This window comes from Myotis lucifugus, unplaced genomic scaffold (assembly GCF_000147115.1).
Source record: "Myotis lucifugus unplaced genomic scaffold, Myoluc2.0 scaffold_306, whole genome shotgun sequence".
Classification (NCBI taxonomy): domain Eukaryota; kingdom Metazoa; phylum Chordata; class Mammalia; order Chiroptera; family Vespertilionidae; genus Myotis; species Myotis lucifugus.
Window position 1 is genome coordinate 874,329 of NW_005871354.1, and position 22,650 is coordinate 896,978.

General features: G+C 39.8%; 1 protein-coding gene across 1 annotated transcript in view; it reads right to left on the reverse strand.

The window, feature by feature from the left end:
* Positions 1-3,124: 3,124 nt before the first annotated feature.
* CENPE (centromere protein E) overlaps positions 3,125-22,650 on the reverse strand; it is a 233,892-nt gene continuing 214,366 nt past the window's right edge. Inside the window, exon 42 of the mRNA XM_023763881.1 lies at positions 3,125-3,305. Within this exon, the coding sequence (XP_023619649.1) occupies positions 3,125-3,305 (181 nt within the window). The remainder of the gene's footprint in view (positions 3,306-22,650) is intronic.

The window sequence follows — 22,650 nt, forward strand, 5'->3', positions numbered from 1 at the left end:
AAATATAAACAGTCATAAGGAAGAATATACTTATCCCACATGTAATCATCATGTTCTACGGCTCTTTAAAGACCTCAGAAGTCTACCAGTATGCATCTCTCTTCATTTCTGGCTATTCTCTTCCTTCCCTCTGCCGTGGACTGTCGACCTGCACACTGAAACTATGGTCAGAAAACTGGCTTCATCACTTCTCATGTTTTACTAGTGATATAAGGCCAAATAACCAGACTCATCTAGTAATACTGAGTCAGGCAGTTATAGTTCACATAACTGACAGCTGAGGGGCAATATTCAAAACTCCAGTCATTGACTTGGCATTCTTTTACCCTCATGAAAAACTCCAAATTCCTTTGCACGGAGTAAAAACAGTGAAATCCACTTAGTTCTTGCCAAATAATGCAGCCTTATATTTGCTACTCTGCCCCTTTGCTCTAGCAGCTAGCTAAACTAGACTATTTCTAGTTCCACAAATGTTCTTCCTCATTTTTAGTCCTGGAATCTGCTTCATTTCTCTTTCTGGCATACTTTTTTTTTTGTCCATCAGGTATCAACTTACATATCACCTCCACCAAAAAGCCGACAATATTGACACAAAACTGGGATGTCTCCTCTGAGTGCTCCAATAGTGCCTTGTGTTATATTGGTTGGTGGTATCTATGACTCTGAGTAGAAATTGCCTGTTCATTTGTTGTTGTGTTTTTTCAGTTTATAGTAAACTAGAGGCCTGGTGCATGAAATTCATGCAAAGGTAAGGTCTCTAGGTCTGGCTGGGGATCAGGGCCGATTGGGGCCTTCCAGCTCCCGGCCAGGGCCTTCCTTTATTCCGTGCTGTCCCCTGGTGGTCAGCACACGTCATAGTGAGCGATTGAACTCCCAGTCTCTCGGTCGAACTCCTGAGGGGACACTTTGCATATTGGCCATTTATATATATAGATGATTGTTCAGGGTTGGGCTGTGTCATCTTCATCTTGTAACTCCAGTGCTTGTCATACCACCTTAGTGCATGGTGTTGAATAAATGAATGAAGGATGGGGAAACCAGAAGCTCTGATACTTAGCCATGATATCAATTAATACAGTGTGCAACCACTGAATTAATAATTATGTTTCATAGTATTCTTGTGTTGTGTATTGTATCCAGATACAGATGTCTTTATTCTTCTTAACACTTATACTTAGTTGTAGTTTAATGAATATAATTCTTTTCCTTTCCAGATGCTGTTAAATTTGAAGCTCAATCCTATAGAGTTTGTCCTGAAGGATCAATCAGTTAGTCAAGTTCATGTCAAGATCTACTTTTGAAAATGCAACAAGAATATAAAGAGATTTTGCTGAAAAATTACATGAAACATAAACAGTAAAAAATTATTTACTGGACTGTTTACATAACATTTTGTTTTCCATTAGACACATGACATGAACTTTTTTTTTTGAACTTTTTATTAAAGAAAAAATTTTTTGATCATATGTTTGATGAAAATTTATATAGTATTTTAAATTGGGGTATTTTGGGGGCATCTAACCAAGTTTTAAGCAGATTTTATAAATGAAAGCTAGCACTATTTGAGTTATACTTACTCAAATTGCCCAAATATCAACTGTTCAAACAAAATCCAAACAAACAACTTTTCATATTTTAGTGATGCCAGTTGATAGATTTTTTTACACATTCCAATTTTATCACCATATTTGGTCCTAAAGACTTAGACAGACATAATTTTGATATCTGCTGCTATGGCTTCTAGTTACCTGTATAAAAATTGTGATAGTGCCATTGTACTGATGTAATTTTAAACACTGATTTAAAAATCTTTCCTCGTGTGGGAAATGAAGTTTGCCTAAGGCTTTTCTACTTTTCCATTTATTGATTGATTTTTTTAGAAAGAGTCTTAAAATTACAGAAAGATCCAAGTTTTAGTACAAAGAACTCTGTTGCCCTGAACCATTTGAGAGTAAATTGTTGACACTGTGCCACCATGCCTTATTCCTTTAGTACATTCCACTTGTCTACCATACCACCTTCACAATCAGAAAATTCACACTAATACATTCCATAATTTCATCTTCTCATCCTTTTCAAATTTTGCCACTTGTCTGTAGCTTCTGTTAGAGCATAAAGACCCTGTTAAGATCCATGGGTTACACTGAGCTGTGGTGTCTATTCTTCTCCTTCAGTCTGGAACAGGTCCTTAGTGTTTCCTTGACTTTCATGACCTTGAATCTTTTGAAGAGGAAGTTCCTCTCATGTATGTAGAATGTACTTCAATTTCACATCATGGATTTTTCTGTTTCCTTATGATTATATTTAGTTCAGACATTTTTAGCAAGAGCATCACAGAAGTAGTCCTATACTCTTCTCATTGCATCCTGTGATGGGACCTACAATTTGGATTTGCCATTCCTGGGGATGTTAATGTTGATCAGTGAAGGCAGTATCTGCTGGGTTTCTCCTCTGTAATGTTTCTTTTTTCACTTCACAATTATTGCTTTATAGGGAAGTTTTTAGAGTCAGTGTAAGTATCTCTTCTTCATTGAACTTTTGATTTATTCATTTATCAATATGAACTCACGGTTCATTTCATTTAATGGGTTATAATTTGTTAAAATTATTTTTAGAATTTTTCTTTTAAAAATATTCCGGTATTGGAAAATTTCAGTCTTATAGGAAAGTTACAAGAATAGTACAAAGAATTCCTAAACCATTCCCCAAATGTTAACATTTTACTACATTTACTTTATCTTTTCTCCCTTCTTGTCTATTACCTAAATAAATTTAAATGTAGGTTTGTTAGATATAATATATGAACCATTTGTAAGTTGCAGACATGATACATCTCTACTCCTAAATACTTTAGTGTGCATTTCCTAAGAAAAAGGAATGATCTTACATAATTGTAGTAGAATTATCAAAATCAGGGAATTAAAATTGGGTCAGTATTAATATTTAATCTTGGATCTTATTTAGATATTTTCTATTATCTGAATAATATCATTTATAGTCCAAGTAAATCCAAGATGATGTGTTATGTCCAATGTCCTGTTCTTTTAGTCTCTTTTAATCTCAGACAATTCTTTAGGCTTCCTTTGCTTTTCATGACATTTACAGTTTGAAGAGTATAGGTCAGTTATTTGTAGACTTTCCACTTAGGTCTGTCTGAAGTTTCTTCGTGTAGCTTCAAATTATGCCATGTGGGCAGGAATGTCAGCGATGCTGACTTCTTCCCATGCAGCAAATCTGTAGGCACATGCTCGGCTCCATTACTGCCAGTGTTGACTGTGATCATGTGGTTACGAAGTGTCTGCCAGCTGTGTCCACAGTAAAGGTACTATTTAACTTTTGTATGTCACAAATATCTTGTATGGAGGTACTCTGAGTGTCTGTAAATATTTTGTTACTCCTTAAAATTACATGTATAGATTTAGCATCCATTGATTATCCTTGCATGAATTAGTTATTATGTTGTTTGACAAATGATATTCTTTTTTAAAAATTTTATTTTATTGCTTAAAGTATTACAAAGAGTATTATATATGTCTCCTCCCCCGCCCCTTGACATTCCCCCGGCCTCCCCTACCCCCCAGTGTCTTGTGTCCATTGGTTATGCTTATATGCATGCATACAAGTCCTTCCGTTGATCTCTTACCCGCCCCCCCCAACCCTCCCCTGGCTTCCCGCTATAGTTTGACAGTCTGTTCGATGCTGCTCTGCTTCTGTATCTATTTTTGTTCATCAGTTTATAATGGTCTTTATTATCCATAAGTGAGTGAGATCATGTATTTTTCTTTCATTGACTGGCTTATTTCACTTAGCATAATGCTCTCCAGTTCCATCCATGCCATTGCAAATGGTAAGAATTCCTTCTTTTTCACAGCAGCATAGTATTCCATTGTATAGATGTACCACAGTTTTCTAATCCATTCATCTGCTGATGTGCACTTAGGCTGTTTCCAAATCTTCGCTATGGTAAATTGTGCTGCTATGAACATAGGGATGCATATATCCTTTCTGATTGGTGTTTCTGGTTTCTTGGGATATATTCCTAGCAGTGGGATCACTGGGTCAAATGGGAGTTCCATTTTTAACTTTTTGAGGAAACGCCATACTGTCTTTCACAGTGACTGCACCAGTCTGCATTCCCACCAGCAGTGCACGAATGTTCCTTTTTCTCCGCATGCTCTCCAGCACTTGTGTGTTGAGTTTCCCCCAACGTCCCGCGTGGTTCAGGGTTCAGGATCTGGAAGAGGAACCGCACACAAATGAAAGAGAAGAGACAAGAGATAATTTGGAAATACTGGGGGGCCAGGCAAGCAAGTCCAACTCAAGGGAAAGGACCTCCAATGGTGCTCAGGCCTCACCAACCTTTTATTGGTTTGGGATACACCCATAGCCCTTAGGCAGGCAATTTCCAGTAACAGACAGACTTGCCCTTTAGCAAGGATTTACATAATAATAAATGGGGAAGTTGCTTCAGCTCCCATTGTCTGGACTAACAGTGGGTGCACAGCTCTGACCTTTGCCACGGCTTCAAGGATCACCAGCCTTCTGGGTTCCTTGTCCACACCTCTCTGCTAGTGAAGACAATAGGCAGCTTTCCACATCTTCCCCTTCTCTTTTCCTTAAAAAATCTTGAAAAGTGAATGCCACCTAAAAAGGTTCAAGTCCTTTCAACACTCTTCATTCCGCATCTGCAGACTAGAAGTAAACATGAGAACAAAAATGAGACAAGCAATAGTGGTTATGCTGAGAGGCAAATGTCATGTCCTTTTTAAATTGCTGCCAGGTATCTAAGGAATCAGTCTGTAGTAAGTTTCTTTCTGGGCCAACAGTTCTTTGAGTCCCAATTTCAATGTCCTACATTTCATGTGTACATGCCAGTAATGATATGCTAGTTCTGGATGGTGGGCAAATAGTGGCAGTGCAGGTCCGACCTTCTCTGGCTTGGTCCTGAGCAACCTGCAGTGATGCACAGCTGCTGACTGCTAGCATGGCAAGGCATCTTCACCATCTCCATCTCTGGACTGTTTTCCTCTTGTCTTCGTGGCTGGAGCAATCTGGTCAGTTTCTCTCTGGGATCCGTTGTTGCAGGAAATCCACATGGGCTTGGAGGAGTTTTCTGGAAATATACAAACATATTCTCGACCAAAGGTTAATAAAGGAATCTGTTTATAAACTAGACTTGGGATCCTTTCATATTTGCCCAAACGATTTTCCTTTGGCTTATTTTGACACCATATGTGTTTTCTTGTCTTCAGCATTACAAGTGAAAATTAATTTTTAAAGTAAAATTTTTTTGATGTTATTTACTCACAGGGGATTATTACACTATCCCCCTTGTTTTTTTGATTTAAATAATATTAAGAGGCTTTTGGAAATTTTGCAATGCAGTCTTGATAACTTTTTAAATTTTAATATTATGCACAGAAATATGACTGGTTTGAATTCATTGCATGTTAAGCAAGTTTACTATGAGATAAACCATTAGTAAAAAAAATAGTTAATGCTTCAGGAACAGTTTCCTGCCCAGTACAACAAAGTTTTTATGAATATTCATTTATTTCAATTAGCCAATTTAAATCAATCAAATAAGGTTTATTTTTTAAATTTTACTTGTCCTAAGTTATGGACAGTAAATGACATTAATTAAATTTCTGCTATTAGTCTTTAGGTAACTTTACATAACTTTGTTTAGGGAGGCAAAAACACAAATTACTGGCAGTTCTATCGGAGTTTTCTCCTCATACAAATAGTCTCTTCCCCTCTTCTACTTCATTCTCTCTTTTCGCTCTTTTTTTCCCCCTCTTTTTTTCCCAATTTCATTTTTGCACTTCTTTTTTGTTTTTTTTTCTTATTTTTCTTTTCTTTTCCTTTTTCTCTTTTATCCTTTTCTCTTCTTTCCTCCTTATCCCCTAATTCTCTTAATTGGGGTGGTCACCTTTATTTGGGGTTATTAATATCGTGAATATATTTGTGTTCAGTGCCTGGTATGTTGTGCCTTGTTGTGTTGTGTTTTGTGCCTTTAAATCAACGCAGCAGATCCAAGCAACAGCAGCCTCCTGATCACCACACCCTCTGTCTGAGGAAGAGCAGCTGTACGTGAAGCCTCCCCCCACCAGACAGAAGAGCCTCCACAGCTGTGAACAGCACCCACCAGAGGAGCTGCTGCCAACTGAGGAGCAGCTGCTACCACAACCGCCCAAGGAGCAACCACAGCCCAAGGCGCCACTGCCACCCAGGGAGCAGCCACTGAACGAATCAACATCTAGATATGTCAGTGAGATCAAACATGGGTAGACAAAGAAACCCCCAAAGGAAAGAAAATGAGGACTCGCCAGAAAAGCAGCTAAGTGAGACAGAGGCATGCAACATGACAGAAAAAGAATTCAGAATAAGGGTCCTAGCATGCATAAACCGGATGGAGGAAAAAATCAACTACTTATGCAAGAAGCAAGAAGAAACAAATGAAAAAATCAATAACTTATGCAAGACCCAAGAAGAAATGAAGAGTGATATACCTGCAATAAAAAACACCATTGAAAGCATCAACAGTAGACTAGGAGAAGCGGAGGACCGAATTAGTGAATTAGAAGACAAAGAAGCAAAACACACCCAAACTGTACTGCAATTGAAGAAAAAAATTAAAAGACTGGAGGAGAGCCTAAGGGAGCTTTGGGACAACATGAAACAAAACAACATACGAATAATAGGGGTGCCAGAACAACAGAAAGAGGAACAAGGGTTAGAAAGCCTACTCGAAGAAATAATATCAGAAAACTTCCCTGAGGTGGAAAAGAAAAGAGTCACACAAGCACAGAGAGTCCCAAACAAGGTGAACCCGAAAAGACCCACACCAAGACACATCATAATTATCATGGCAAATGTTCAGGACAAAGAGAGAATCTTACAGGCTGCAAGAGAGAGACGGAAAGTTACATACAAGGGATCTTCCATTAGATTATCAAATGATTTCTCAACAGAAACACATAAGGCCAGAAAGGAATGGACGGAAATTTACAAAGTGATGCAAAGCAAAGGACTGAATCCGAGAATACTCTATCCAGCAAGGCTATCATTCAAAATTGAAGGGGAAATAAGAAGTTTCATAGACAAAAAAAGGCTAAGGGAGTTTATCACCACCAAGCCAGCAATGCAAGAAATGCTAAAGGGACTGGTGTAAAAAGAAATAAAAAGCACAGAAAAAAAACAGCCACACACAAAAAAAGAAATGGCTACAAACAAGTACCTTTCAATAATAACTTTAAACATAAACGGACTAAATGCTCCAACCAAAAGACATCGAGTGGCTGAATGGATAAAAAAACATGACCCATACATCTGCTGTCTACAAGAGACCCACCTCATTAGAAGGGACTCACACAGACTGAAAGTGAAGGGATGGAAAAATATCTTTCACGCAAATGGAAAGGAAAAGAAAGCTGGGGTAGCAATACTTATATCGGACAAAATAGACCTCAAAGTGAAGGCCATAACCAGAGATAAGGAAGGCCACTTCATAATACTAAAGGGATCAATACAACAAGAAGATATAACCCTGATAAACATATATGCACCCAATGCAGGAGCACCCAAATACATAAAAAAACTCCTGGAAGATATCAAAGGAGAGATCGACAACAATACAATCATAGTAGGGGACTTTAATACACCACTGACATCACTGGATAAGTCCTCTAGACAAACAATCAGCAAAGAAACAGCAATCCTAAATGACTCACTAGATCAGATGGACTTAATTGACATCTTCAGAACACTTCACCCCAAAGCTACAGAATATACATTCTTCTCCAGTGCACATGGGACATTTTCAAAGATAGACCTCATATTAGGACACATGCAAAGGTTCTTCAAATTCAAGAGGATAGAAATCATAACAAGCATCTTCTCAGATCACAATGGCATAAAACTAGAAATCAACAAATAATAAAAACAATGAAAAAAATAAAATATTTGGAGGCTAAATAGCATGTTAATAAATAATGATTGGGTTACCAATGAGATCAAAGAAGAAATTAAAAACATTCTGGAAGCTAATGACAATGAAAACACAACAACCCAAAACCTATGGGACACAATGAAAGCAGTCCTGGGAGGGAAGTTTATAGCTCTACAGGCCTACCTCAAAAAACAAGAAAAAATGGTAGTAAATCATCTAACTCTACAACTCAAAGAATTAGAAAGAGAGCAACAAGAAGAGCCCAGAGTGAGCAGAAGGAAGGAGATAATAAAGATCAGAGCAGAAATAAATGACATAGAGATTTAAAAAATAATACATAAGATCAATGAAACCAAGAGCTGGTTCTTTGAAAGGATAAACAAGATTGATGAACCTCTAGCCAGGCTTGCCAAGAAGCAAAGAGAGAGGACCCAAATAAACAAAATCAGAAATGATAGAGGTGAGGAGAAACCAAGAAGGCAGCATAGGTAAACAACTGAAATTGCTGCCTTGCACAATCACTTCAAAAATACAACTAAAAGACAAAAGAACATCATCCAGAACCACAGGAATGCTGTCTGAGTAGAAATTCTACAACTAGAAGGAAAGAGAAAAGCACACTGAGACTCAGAGGAGGTGCAGAAGTAAAGTGCAGAGGTACTGAGGCGTGCACAGAAAGGGCTGGCAACTGAAAACGTGGTTGTCTTTTTCAATTGGGAGGGAGACACAAGCTCCCGCTCTGAACTCCACTTCCGGGCGAGTTTCTGGGGACCCAGACTCATACGGGGAGAAACTGGACTGTCTGGCAGCAGGCGGAACTCAAAGGCGACTTTCTCTCAGAGGTGCTTGCAGTGATTACTGCGGGACACTGAGACCCTGGGCCTCTTAGGGCAGAACTGGGGATCAGCCATGGCTGTTTGCCCCGCCCTGTTGATTCCCTGAGACCCAGCCCCACCCAAGCTATGCACAGAGGCTTTTGCATATGAATGACCTGGCCCTTTGCAATCTAAAATCACCTAACCAACTGCAGCTGGATCAGAGAGACGCAGAACGTCCAAAGAAGGCCCAAGGCACCAAAGCAGCTTGCATTGCTTCACAGCTGGGCCTCATCTGGGCACCTCCAAATCCCAAACAAAGAAGAAGAATCTGCAGATCTCTCCATAGCTCCTGCTGGGTAGCCTCAGGCAGAGGCTAAATTAGCACCTCCTTAGAGATCCAAGAGCCAGTGTACCCAGTGGTCAGAGTGGGACCATCCAGATTACAACTCCTCAGATCCATAAGGGACACACTCAGGGGGCAGACTCAGTGAGTACCAAAGCCCCACTGAAGCAAGTCTTGCCCCATAAGGGTATCTCCAGCACAGAAGTTCCCCAACCATAGACACAGCTGCTTCTCACAGCCTATTGGCCTGGAGATCAATTCCTTCCACTGATACCTACAACAGTCAAGGCTTAACTACAACAAGACTGTGCACACAGCCCACAAAGGGGTGCACCAAGAGTTTCCACCTCAGGTAATTGGGGAGGCTGAGCTACTGGGCCATATAGGACATCTAGCACGGAAAGCCACTCTATCAACACAGGGAAGAATTAAAAATGCGGAGACAAAGAAACAGGTCACAAATGACAGAAATGGAGAAAAGCAAACTACTGGATATAGAGTTCAAAACCATGGTTATAAGGTTTTTCAAGAATTTTCTAGAAACCACCAATAAATTTAGTGACACCCTCAAGAAATCTAGTGAGACCCTCTAGGTTATGAAAAAGGACCAGCTAGAAATTAAGCATACACTGACTGAAATAAAGAATATCATACAGAGATCCAACAGCAGACTAGAGGATCCCAAGAATCAAGTCAAAGATTTGAAATACGAAGAAGCAAAAAACACCCAACTGGAAAAGCAAAAAGAAAAAAGAATCCAAAAATATCAAGATAGTGTAAGGAGCCTCTGGGACAACTTCAAGGGAACCAACATCCAATTTATAGGGGTGCCAGAAGAAGAGAGAGAGCAAGATATTGAAAACCTATTTGAAGAAATAATGACAGAAAACTTCCCCTACCTGGTGAAAGAAATACACTTACAAGTCCAGGAAGAGCAGAGAACCCCAAACAAAAGGAATCCAAAGAGGACCACACCAAGACACATCATAATTAAAATGCCAAGAGCAAAAGACAAAGAGAGAATCTTAAAAGCAGCAAGAGAAAAACAGTTAGGTACCTACAAGGGAGTACCTATACGATTGTCAGCTGATTTCTCAACAGAAACTATGCAGGCCAGAAGGGAGTGGCAAGAAATATTCAAAGTGATGAATAGCAAGAACCTACAACCAAGATTACTTTATCCAGCAAAGCTATCATTCAGAATTGAAGATCAGATAAAGAGCTTCACAGATAAGAAAAGCTAAAGGAGTGCATCACCACCAAATCAGTATTATATGAAATGTTGAAAGGTATTCTTTAAGAAGAGGAAGTGAAGAAAAAGGTAAAGATAAAAATTAGGAACAACAAGTACATATCTATCAGCAAGTGAATCTAAAAATCAAGTGAATAAAAAATCTGATGAACAGAATAAACTGGTGAGTATAATAGAATCAGGGGCAGAGAAAGAGAGTGGACTGACAATTCTCAGGGGGAAAGGGGTATGGGTGGTGCGGGAAGACACTGGACAAAAATCGTACACCTATGGATGAGGACAGTGGGAGGTCAAGGGCAGAGGGTGGGGTGGGAACTGGGTGGAGGGGAGCTATGGGGGGGAAAAGAGTAACAACTGTAATAATCTGAACAATAAAGATTTAATTTAAAAAAAAGAAATGATAGAGGTGAAATAACAACAGACCCCACAGAAATACCATTGATTGTTAAAAATAATATGAACAACTCTACTCCAACAACCTAGACAACCTGGAGGAAATGGACAAATTCCTAAAAAATACAACCTTCCAAAACTCAATCAGGAAGAATCTAAAAATCTCAATAGGCCAATAACTATGGAAGAAATTGAAGCAGTCATCAAAAAGCTCCCAGCAAACAAAAGCCCAGGACCGGACGGCTTCACAGGGGAGTTTTGCCAAACATTCAAGGAACAACTAAAACCTATCCTCCTCAGACTATCCCAAAAAATTCAAGAGGAAGGAACACTTCCAAGCTCATTCTATGAAGCCAGCATCACCCTAACACCAAAACCCGATAAAGACAACACAATGAAAGAGAATTACAGGCCAATATCCCTCACGAACATAGATGCCAAAATCCTCAACAAAATCTTAGCAAATCGGATCCAGCAGTACATCAGAAAGATCATACACCATGACCAAGTAGGATTTATCCCAGGGATGCAAGGATGCTACAATATCCGCAAATCAATAAACGTGATACATCACATAAACAAATTGAGAGGAAAAAACCACATAGTCATATCATTTGAAGCAGAAAAAGCATTTGACAAAATCCAACACCCATTTTTGATAAAAACTCTCAGCGAGGTTGGAATAGAAGGATCATACCTCAACATAATAAAAGCCATATATGACAAACCCACAGCCAACATCATACTCAATGGGCAAAAACTTAAACCATTTCCCCTAAGAACAGGAACAAGACAGGGATGCCCACTCTCACCACTCCTGTTCGACAAAGTACCTGAAGTATTAGCCATTGCGATTAGACAAGAAGAAGAAATAAAAGGAATCCAAATTGAGAAAGAAGAAGTAAAACTGTCCTTATTCGCAGATGACATGATATTGTACATACAAAACCCTAGAGACTCCATCAAAAAACTACTAGACTTAATACATGAATTTGGCAATGTAGCAGGATACAAAATTAACGCCAAGAAATCTGTGGCATTTCTATACACAAATAGTGAACTTTCCCAAAGTGATATTATAAAAACAATCCCATTTACCATCGCACCAAAAAAAATTAATATACCTAGGAATGAACTTAACTAAAGAGGTAAAAGACCTCTACTCAGAAAACTACAGGATGTTGAAAAAAGAGATAGAGGAGGACATAAACAGATGGAAAAACATACCGTGTTCATGGATTGGTAGAATCAACATCATTAAAATGTCCATACTACCCAAAGCAATCTATAAATTCAATGCACTTCCTATTAAAATACCAACGGCATATTTCACAGACCTAGAACAAACTCTCCAAAAATTCATCTGAAATAAAAAAAGACCCCGAATAGCTGCAGCAATCCTGAGAAAGAAGAAAGTAGGTGGGATCTCAATACCAGATATCAAGCTATATTACAAAGCCGCTGTTCTCAAAACTGCCTGGTACTGGCACAAGAACAGGCATATAGATCAATGGAATAGAATAGAGAACCCAGAAATCGGCCCGAACCAATATGCTCAATTAATATTTGACAAAGGAGGAAAGAACATTCAATGGAGCCAAGATAGTCTCTTCAATAAATGGTGTTGGGAAAATTGGACAGATATATGCAAGAAAATTAAACTAGACCACCAACTTACACCATACACAAAAATAAACTCAAAATGGATAAAGGACTTAAATGTACGACAGGAAACCATAAAAATTCTAGAAGAATTCAAAGGCAACAAAATCTCAGACATACGCCGAAGCAACTTCTTCACTGATACAGCTCCTAGGGCACTTGAAACTAAAGAGAAATTGAACAAATGGGACTACATCAAAATGAAAAGTTTCTGCACAGCCAGAGAAACCATCAACAAAACAATGAGAAAACCCACTGAGTGGGAAAACATATTTGCCAGTGTCATATCTGATAAGGGCCTAATCTCCAAAATTTATAGGGAAGTCATACAATTTAACAAAAGGAAGATAAACAATCCAATCAAAAAATGGGCAAAGTACCTAAATAGACACCTTTCAAAAGAGGACATTCAGAAAGCCAAGAGACATATGAAAACATGCTCAAAGTCTCTAGTCATCCGAGAGATGCAAATCAAAACAACAATGAGGTACCATCTTACACCTGTCAGACTGGCTATCATCAACAAATCAACAAACGACAAGTGCTGGAGAGGATGTGGAGAAAAAGGAACACTCGTGCACTGCTGGTGGGAATGCAGACTGGTGCAGCCACTATGGAAGACAGTATGGAGTATCCTCAAAAAAACAAAAAATGGAACTCCCATTTTACCCTGTGATCCCACTTCTAGGAATATATCCCAAGAAACCAGAAACACCAATCAGAAAGGATATATGCACCCCTATGTTCATAGCAGCACAAGTCACCATAGCTAAGATCTGGAAACAGCCTAAGTGCCCATCAGTAGATGAATGGATTAGAAAAGTGTGGCACATCTACACGATGGAATACTATGCTGCTGTAAAAAAGAAGGAACTCTTACCATTTGCAACAGCATAGATGGAACTGGAGAGCATTATGCTAAGTGAAATAAGCCAGTCAATGAAGGAAAAATACCACATGATCTCACACATTCATGGATAATAGAGACCATTATAATCCTTTGAACAATAATAGATACAGAGGCAGAACTGCCTCAAACAGATTGTCAAACTGCAGCGGGAAGGCTGGGGAGGGTTTGGGGGCAGGAGGGAGGGGGGTAAGAGATCAACCAAAGGACTTGTATGCATGCATATAAGCATAACCAATGGACATAAGACACTGGAGGGTACGGGAGGCCAGGGGATTGTCAAGGTCAGGGGCGGGGGGGAAGGACACATATGTAATACCCTTTGTAATACTTTAAGCAATAAAAAAAATTAAAAAATAAAAATAAAAGACTTTAATTAGAGGGGGAAAAAATTGGCAAAGGACCTAAATAGACACTTTTCAAAAGAGGACATTCAGAAAGCCAAGAGACATATGAAAACATGCTCAAAGTCACTAATCATCTGAGAGATGCAAATCAAAACAACAATGAGGTATCATCTCACACCTGTCAGAATGGCTATCATCAACAAATCAACAAACAACAAGTTGTGGGAAGCTGCCTATTTTCTTCACTAGCAGAGAGGTGTGGACAAGGAACCCAGAAGGCTGGTGATCCTTAAAGCCCTGGCAATGGTCAGAGTTGTGCACCCACTGTTAGTCCAGACAATGGGAGCTGAAGCAACTTCCCCATTTATTATTATGTAATACAGGGGTCCTCAAACTTTTTAAACAGGGGGCCAGTTCACTGTCCCTCAGACTGTTGGAGGGCCAGACTACAGTTTAAAAAAAAAACTATGAACAAATTCCTATGCACACTGCACATATCTTATTTTGAAGTAAAAAAACAAAACAGGAAGAAATACAATATTTGTATTTGCATGTGGCCCGCGTGCTGTAGTTTGAGGACCCCTGATGTAAATCCTTGCTAAAGGGCAAGTCTGCCTGTTACTGGAAATTGCCTGCCTAAGGGCTATGGGTGTATCCCAAACCAATAAAAGGTTGGTGAGGCCTGAGCACCAGTGGAGGTCCTTCCCCTTGAGTTGGACTTGCCCACCTGGCCCCCCAGTATTTCCAAATTATCTCTTGTCTCTTCTCTTTCATTTGTGTGTGGTTCCTCTTCCAGATCCTGAACCCTAAACCACACGGGACGTGTGGGGAAACTCAACACATCTGGCGCCCAATGTGGGGCTTTTCTTTTCTATGGGAGAACAGTGTAGACACCGCCATGTTGGCCACATGGCTTTCCGCTCCCTTGGGGGCCGCCATCTTGAAACAGCAAAGACCAACCCCTCCCTTTGAATTAGCCAATCAGGAGAGACTGTACGCCTGAGCTCCAATCAAGAGCAAGGGACAGGTCACGTGGGTTGTTAAGGCATCTGCTTCAGAAACTTGCAGAAATTAAGAGCCAAGTTCAAACAGGACACTCTGGGGGGGGAGGGGGGGGGTAGCATGTGTCCCATGAGGGACACCGGGCAGCCAAGAGTCAGGATCCCCTGTGGGTGCGTCTGCCAGTGATGCTCGGGGTATTTGCATTTCACAGATTGGGAGTTTATGAATTATTTTTAATGCTGAATACACTTCTTGCAATAAGCCATGTGCCTCATTTTAAAATCTTACATATTATTTATTCTTTATATGCTGAAACTATAATTGAATCCAAGTAAAGTCTAGGAAAATTACTGAAACCTCCCATAATCCCTCTGTATATGCAAATAAGCCAAAGGGGATACTCTTTAAAAATATAATTGCTAACATTACAGATTGTTGTTAAAATACTAAATCTGACAATAATTACAGTCACCAAAAAAGAAAAATCACTTGAAATATATGGCTTTGTGGCAGTATTTATTAAAATCTCAAAAAGCAACCATGATCGTTACATTTGTCGCTTGGTGTAGAAAAGAAAGAAGATTGTCTTTTAACAGAAACTCTCTAAGTGTGGCCTAATAAGTGCTCTGGAAGGAAATAAAAAGAGGTTTTCTTCAGATGTCTAACTGTAACTAAAAATCAATATATTGGGCCTTATAAGCTAAAGTCAGTAATTTGTGTTTTTTTTTTAATTTTTTTATTGCTTAAAGTATTACAAAGGGTATTACATATGTGTCCCTTTTTTTCCCCGCCCTTGACAATCCCCTGGCCTCCCCTACCTCCCAGTGTCTTATGTCCATTGGTTGTGCTTATATGCATGCATACAAGTCCTTCAGTTGATCTCTTACCCACCTCCCTCCTGGCCCCCAACCCTCCCCGGCCTTCCCGCTGCAGTTTGACAATCTGTTTGAGGCAGTTCTGCCTCTGTATCTATTATTGTTCAAAGGATTATAATGGTCTCTATTATCCATGAATGTGTGAGATCATGTGGTATTTTACCTTCATTGACTGGCTTATTTCACTTAGCATAATGCTCTCCAGTTCCATCCATGCCATTGCAAATGGTAAGAGTTCCTTCTTTTTTACAGCAGCATAGTATTCCATCGTGTAGATGTGCCACACTTTTCTAATCCATTCATCTACTGATGTGCACTTAGGCTGTTTCCAGATCTTAGCTATGGTGACTTGTGCTGCTATGAACATAGGGGTGCATATATCCTTTCTGATTGGTGTTTCTGGTTTCTTGGGATATATTCCTAGAAGTGGGATCACAGGGTAAAATGGGAGTTCCATTTTTTGTTTTTTTGAGGATACTCCATACTGTCTTCCATAGTGGCTGCACCAGTCTGCATTCCCACCAGCAGTGCACGAGTGTTCCTTTTTCTCCACATCCTCTCCAGCACTTGTCGTTTGTTGATTTGTTGATGATAGCCATTCTGACAGGTGTGAGATGGTACCTCATTGTTGTTTTGATTTGCATCTCTCGGATGATTAGTGACTTTGAGCATGTTTTCATATGTCTCTTGGCTTTCTGAATGTCCTCTTTTGAAAGGTGTCTATTTAGGTCCTTTGCTCATTTTTTGATTGGATTGTTTATCTTCCTTTTGTTAAGTTGTATGACTTCCCTATAAATTTTGGAGATTAGGCCCTTATCAGATATGACACTGGCAAATACGTTTTCCCACTCAGTGGGTTTTCTCATTGTTTTGTTGATGGTTTCTCTGGCTGTGCAGAAACTTTTCATTTTGATGTAGTCCCATTTGTTCAATTTCTCTTTAGTTTCAAGTGCCCTAGGAGCTGTATCAGTGAAGAAGTTGCTTCGGCGTATGTCTGAGATTTTGTTGCCTTTGAATTCTTCTAGAATTTTTATGGTTTCCTGTCGTACATTTAAGTCCTTTATCCATTTTGAGTTTATTTTTGTGTATGGTGTAAGTTGGTGGTCTAGTTTAATTTTCTTGCATATATCTGTCCAATTTTCCCAACACCATTTATTGAAGAGACTATCTTGGCTCCATTGAATGTTCTTTCCTCCTTTGTCAAATATTAATTGAGCATATTGGTTCGGGCCGATTTCTGGGTTCTCTATTCTATTCCATTGATCTATATGCCTGTTCTTGTGCCAGTACCAGGCAGTTTTGAGAACAGTGGCTTTGTAATACATCTTGATATCTGGTATTGAGATCCCACCTACTTTCTTCTTTCTCAGGATTGCTGCAGCTATTAGGGGTCTTTTTTTATTCCAGATGAATTTTTGGAGAGTTTGTTCTAGATCTGTAAAGTATGCCGTTGGTATTTTAATAGGAAGTGCATTGAATTTATAGATTGCTTTGGGTAGTATGGACATTTTAATGATGTTGATTCTACCAATCCATGAACACGGTATGTTCTTCCATCTCTTTATGTCTTCCTCTACCTCTTTTTTCAACATCCTGTAGTTTTCTGAGTAGAGGTCTTTTACCTCTTTAGTTAAGTTTATTCCTAGGTATCTTAATTTTTTTGTTGCGATGGTAAATGGGATTGTTTTTATAATCTCTCTTTCTGAAAGTTCACTATTGGTATACAGAAATACCTCAGATTTCTTGGGGTTAATTTTGTATCCTGCTACATTGCCAAATTCATGTATTAAGTCTAGTAGCTTTTTGATGGAGTCTTCAGGGTTTTTTATGTATAATATCATGTCATCTGCGAATAAGGACAGTTTTACTTCTTCTTTCTCAATTTGGATTCCTTTTATTTCTTCTTCTTAATTGCAATGGCTAATACTTCCGGTACTATGTCGAACAGGAGTGGTAAAAGTGGGCATCCTGTCTTGTTCCTGTTCTTAGGGGAAATGGTGTTAGTTTATGTTCTTTGAGTATGATGTTGGCTGTGGGTTTGTCATATATGGCTTTTATTATGTTGAGGTATGATCCTTCTATTCCAACCTTGCTGAGAGTTTTTATCAAAAATGGGTGTTGAATTTTGTCAAACGCTTTTCCTGCATCAAATGATATGACTATGTGTTTTTTTTCTTCAATTTGTTTATGTAATGTATCACGTTTATTGATTTGCGGATATTGTAGCATCCTTGCATCCCTGGGATAAATCCTACTTGGTCATGGTGTATAATCTTTCTGATGTACTGCTGGATCCGATTTGCTAAGATTTTGTTGAAGATTTTGGCGTCTATGTTCATGAGGGATATTAGCCTGTAATTCTCTTTCATTGTGTTGTCTTTATCGGGTTTTGGTATTAGGGTGATGCTGGCTTCATAGAATGAGCTTGGAAGTGTTCCTTCCTCTTGAATTTTTTGTAGTAGTCTGAGGAGGGTAGGTTTTAGTTGTTCCTTGAATGTTTGGTAAAACTCCCCTGTGAAGCCGTCCCTTTAGTATTATTTAGTGGCCATCCTTATATCTTGTTATGGCCTTTACTTTGAGGTCTATTTTGTCAGATAATAAGTATTTCAACCCTAGGTTTTTTCTCATTTTCATTTGCCTGAAAGATATTTTACCATCCCTTCACTTGTTCTGAGGTGGGTCTCTTGTAGACAGCATATGTATGGGTCATGTTTTCTTATTCATTCGGCCACTTGATGTCTTTTGATTGGAGCATTTAAGCAATTTATGTTTAAAGTTATTGATAGGTAGTTGTTTGTAGCCATTTTTATTTTTTTGCCTGTTTTCCTCCCCCCCCCCTTTTTTTCTTCTATTTACAACAGTCCTTTACCTTTTCTTACAATGCTGGATTGGTAGTGATAAACTCCCTTAGCCTTTTTTGTCTGTGAAACTCCTGATTTCCCCTTCAATTTTTAATGATAGCCTTGCTGGATAGAGTATTCTTGGATTCAGTCCCTTGCTTTGCATCACTTTGTATACTTCCTTCCATCATTTTCTGGCCTGATGTGTTTCTGTTGAGAAATTATTTGATAATCTAATGGGAGATCCCTTGTAGGTAACTCTCTGTCTCTCTCTTGCAGCCTTTAAGATTCTCTTTGTCATTATCATTTGCCATTTTAATGACAAGGTGTCTTGGTGTGGGTGTTTGGGGTTCATCTTGTTGGCACTCTGCTAGTGTGCCTTTTTTCTTCCCCACATCAGGGAAATTTGCTGACATTATTTCTTCAAATAGGTTTTCTAACCCTTGCTGCTCTTCTTGTCTTTCTCGCACCCCTGTTATACGTATGTTGTTTCATTTCATGTTGTCCTAAAGCTCCCTCAGGCTCTCCTCATGTCTTTTGATTTTTTTCCCCAATAGCAGTTCAGATTGGGTGTGTTTTACTTCCCTGTCTTCTAATTTGCTAATTCAGCTCTCCATTTCTCCTAGTCTACTGTTGAAAGCTTCCATAGTGTTTTTTATTGTAGCTAAATCACTCTTTATTTCCTCCTGATTCTTACACAGGTTGTTGATTTTCTCATCCATCCAGATTATCAACTATATGACCTTTATTCTGAATTCTTTTTCTGTCATATTGCATGCCTCTGTTTAATTTAGTTTCTTTTCTGGAGATTCCTCCTTTACTTTCTTTTGGGGGTTGTTCTTCTGTCTCCCCATTTTTTTCTCTCACCAGGGGATCTAGGTGTGGAGTCATGTGGGGCCTGTGGCTGCATCTGTGGGCTTGGTGGTGGGTTGTGCAGTCGCTGGCGGTGGCTGCTCCTCAAGTTGTTGTAGGCAGAGCTTGCCCCTTGGGCAGTTGTGAGTGGCTGCTGATCCTTGCGTGGTCGTGGGGCAGCCTCTCCTCCCATGGTCGTGGGAGGAGGCTACTCCTTGGGGGGTTGCGGGGTGGCTGTTCCTTGTGTTGTTGCTGGCGGTGGCTGCTTGCTGGGTGGCTGCTTTTCAGGTGGTCGCAGGCAGCAGCTACTCCTCGCATGGGTATAGAACTGCTGCTTTTCATATGGTCATGGGTTGGCTGTTCCTCACACAGTCACAGGAGGGAGCTGCTCCTTATGGGGCTGGTGGCATGGCTGCTGGAGCAGTCATGGTGCCCAGGCCTGCTGCATAAGGCTTGGCTATTCATGCACTCGGTCGTGTAGGCTGTGGCTGCTGCTTAAGGCTTGGTTGTGTGCACATGTGATGAAGCCTGGGGCTGCTGTGCAAGGCTCAGCTGTTCAGGTGCTCAGTCATGGAGCCCAGGGCTCCTGCGTAAGGCTTGGCTGTTCACGTGTGTGTGTGTGTGTGTGTGTGTGTGTGTGTGTGTGTGCTCGTGGTGTCTAGGGCTAAGGCATTTGGCTTGGGGGAGAGGAGTGTCCTCACAGGAGGCCTCAGCTAGGGAGGCTGGAGTCCTGGTGTTTGTGGGTCGACAGCTGAGGCAGCAGGTCCCTGGCTGGAGTGGTTGTAGGACCCCAGGTGGTGTCTGAGAGCACATGGGTGGAGGTGAAGTTGGGTTCCTAGTCAGAACTGCTCTCCCCTTCAAGATGGTGAGGCCTCTGTGGGAGAGCCAGTGCTCTGGAGGAGATTACAGCAGTAGCAGAGGCTGTCTGGCTATGCGAGCCCACTCTGCCAGACCCTGAAAATCCTGTGAGATCTAGCTGTCCCTCTCTTAGACACACACACACACACAACACTTTTACAAACTCCCCTTTCACTCCCTCTCTCCCTTCACACTCTCTCCCTCACATCTGTCCTGCTGGCTGCCATCTTGGAATCTCTACATATATCCTTTATGATTGGTGTTTCTGGTTTTTTTGGGATATATTCCTAGAAGTGGGATCATTGGGTAAAATAGGAGCTCCATTTTTAATTTTTTGAGGAAACTCCACACTGTTTTGTACAGTGGCTGTACCAGTCTGCATATCCACCAACAAGTGTATGAAGGTTCCTTTTTCTCCACATCCTTGCCAGCACTAGTTGTTTGTTAATTTGTTTTTTTTTTAATTTTTTTTTTGCTAAAGTATTACAAAGGGTATTACATATGTGTCCTCCCCCCCGCCCTTGACAATCCCCTGCCCTCCCTTACCCCCCAGTGTCTTATGTCCATTAGTTATGCTTATATGCATGCATACAAGTCCTTCAGTTGATCTCTTACTCCCCTCCCTCCTGCCCCCCAACCCTCTCTGGCCTTCCCACTGCAGTTTGACAATAAGTTTGAGGCAGCTCTGCCTCTGTATCTATTATTGTTCAAAAGTTTGTAATGGTCTTTATTATCCATGAATGAGTGAGATCATGTGGTATTTTTCCTTCATTGACTGGCTTATTTCACTTAGCATAATGCTCTCCAGTTCCATCTATGCTGTTGCAAATGGTAAGAGTTCCTTCTTTTTTACAGCAGCATAGTATTCCATAGTGTAGATGTACCACACTTTTCTAATCCATTCATCTACTGATGGGCACTTAGGCTGTTTCCAGATCTTAGCTATGGTGAATTGTGCTGCTATGAACATAGGGGTGCATATATCCTTTCTGATTGGTGTTTCTGGTTTCTTGGGATATATTCCTAGAAGTGGGATCACAGGGTCAAATGGGAGTTCCATTTTTTGTTTTTTGAGGAAACTCCATACTGTCTTCCATAGTGGCTGCACCAGTCTGCATTCCCAACAGCAGTGCACAAGTGTTCCTTTTTCTCCACATCCTCTCCAGCACTTGTCGTTTGTTGATTTGTTGATGATAGCCATTCTGACAGGTGTGAGATGGTACCTCATTGTTGTTTTGATTTGCATCTCTCGGATGACTAGCGACTTTGAGCATGTTTTCATATGTCTCTTGGCTTTCTGAATGACCTCTTTTGAAAGGGGTCTATTTAGGTCCTTTGCCCACTTTTTGATTGGATTGTTTATCTTCTTTTTGTTAAGTTGTATGAGTTCCCTATAAATTTTGGAGATTAAGCCCTTATCAGATATGACGTTGGCAAATATGTTTTCCTACGAGGTGGGTTTTCTTGTTGTTTTGTTGATGGTTTCTTTTGCTGTGCAGAAGCTTTTTATTTTGATGTAGTCCCATTTGTTCATTTTCTCTTTAGTTTCAACTGCCATAGGAGCTGTATCAGTGAAGAAATTGCTTTGGCATATGTCTGAGATTTTGTTGCCTTTGGATTCTTCTAGAATTTTTATGGTTTCCTGTCGTACATTTAAGTCCTTTATCCATTTTGAGTTTATTCTTGTGTATGGTGTAAGTTGGTGGTCTAGTTTCATTTTCTTGCATGTATCTGTCCAATTTTCCAAACACCATTTATTGAAGAGACTATCTTGACTCCATTGTATGTTCTTGCCTCCTTTGCCAAATATTAATTGACCATATTGGTTCGGGCTAATTTCTGGACTCTCTATTCTATTCCACTGATCTCTATGACTGTTCTTGTGCCAGTACCTGGCAGTTTTGAGAACAGTGGCTTTGTAATACAGCTTGATATCTGGTATTGAGATCCCACCTACTTTGTTCTTTCTCAGGATCGCTGCAGCTATTCGGGGTCTTTATTTATTCCAGATGAATTTTTGGAGAGTTCGTTCTAGATCTTTGAAGTAGGCCATTGGTATTTTAATGGGAAGTGCGTTGAATTTATAGATTGCTTTGGGCAGTAAGGACATTTTAATGATGTTGATTCTATCAATCCAAGAACATGGTATGTTCTTCCATCTCTTTATGTCTTCCTCTATCTCTTTTTCAACGTCCTGTAGTTTTCTGAGTAGAGATCTTTTACCTCTTTAGTTAAGTTTATTCCTAGGTATATTAATTTTTTTGGTGTGATGGTAAATGGGATTGTTTTTATAATCTCTCTTTCTGAAAGTTCACTATTGGTGTATAGAAATGCCTCAGATTTCTTGGGGTTAAATTTGTATCCTGCTACATTGCCAAATTCATGTATTAAGTCTAGTAGTTTTTTGATGGAGTCTCTAGGGTTTTGTATGTATAATATCATGTTGTCTGCAAATAAGGACAGTTTTACTTCATCTTTTCCAATTTGGATGCCTTTTATTTCTTCTTCTTGTCTAATTGCAATGGCTAATATTTCCAGGACTATGTTGAA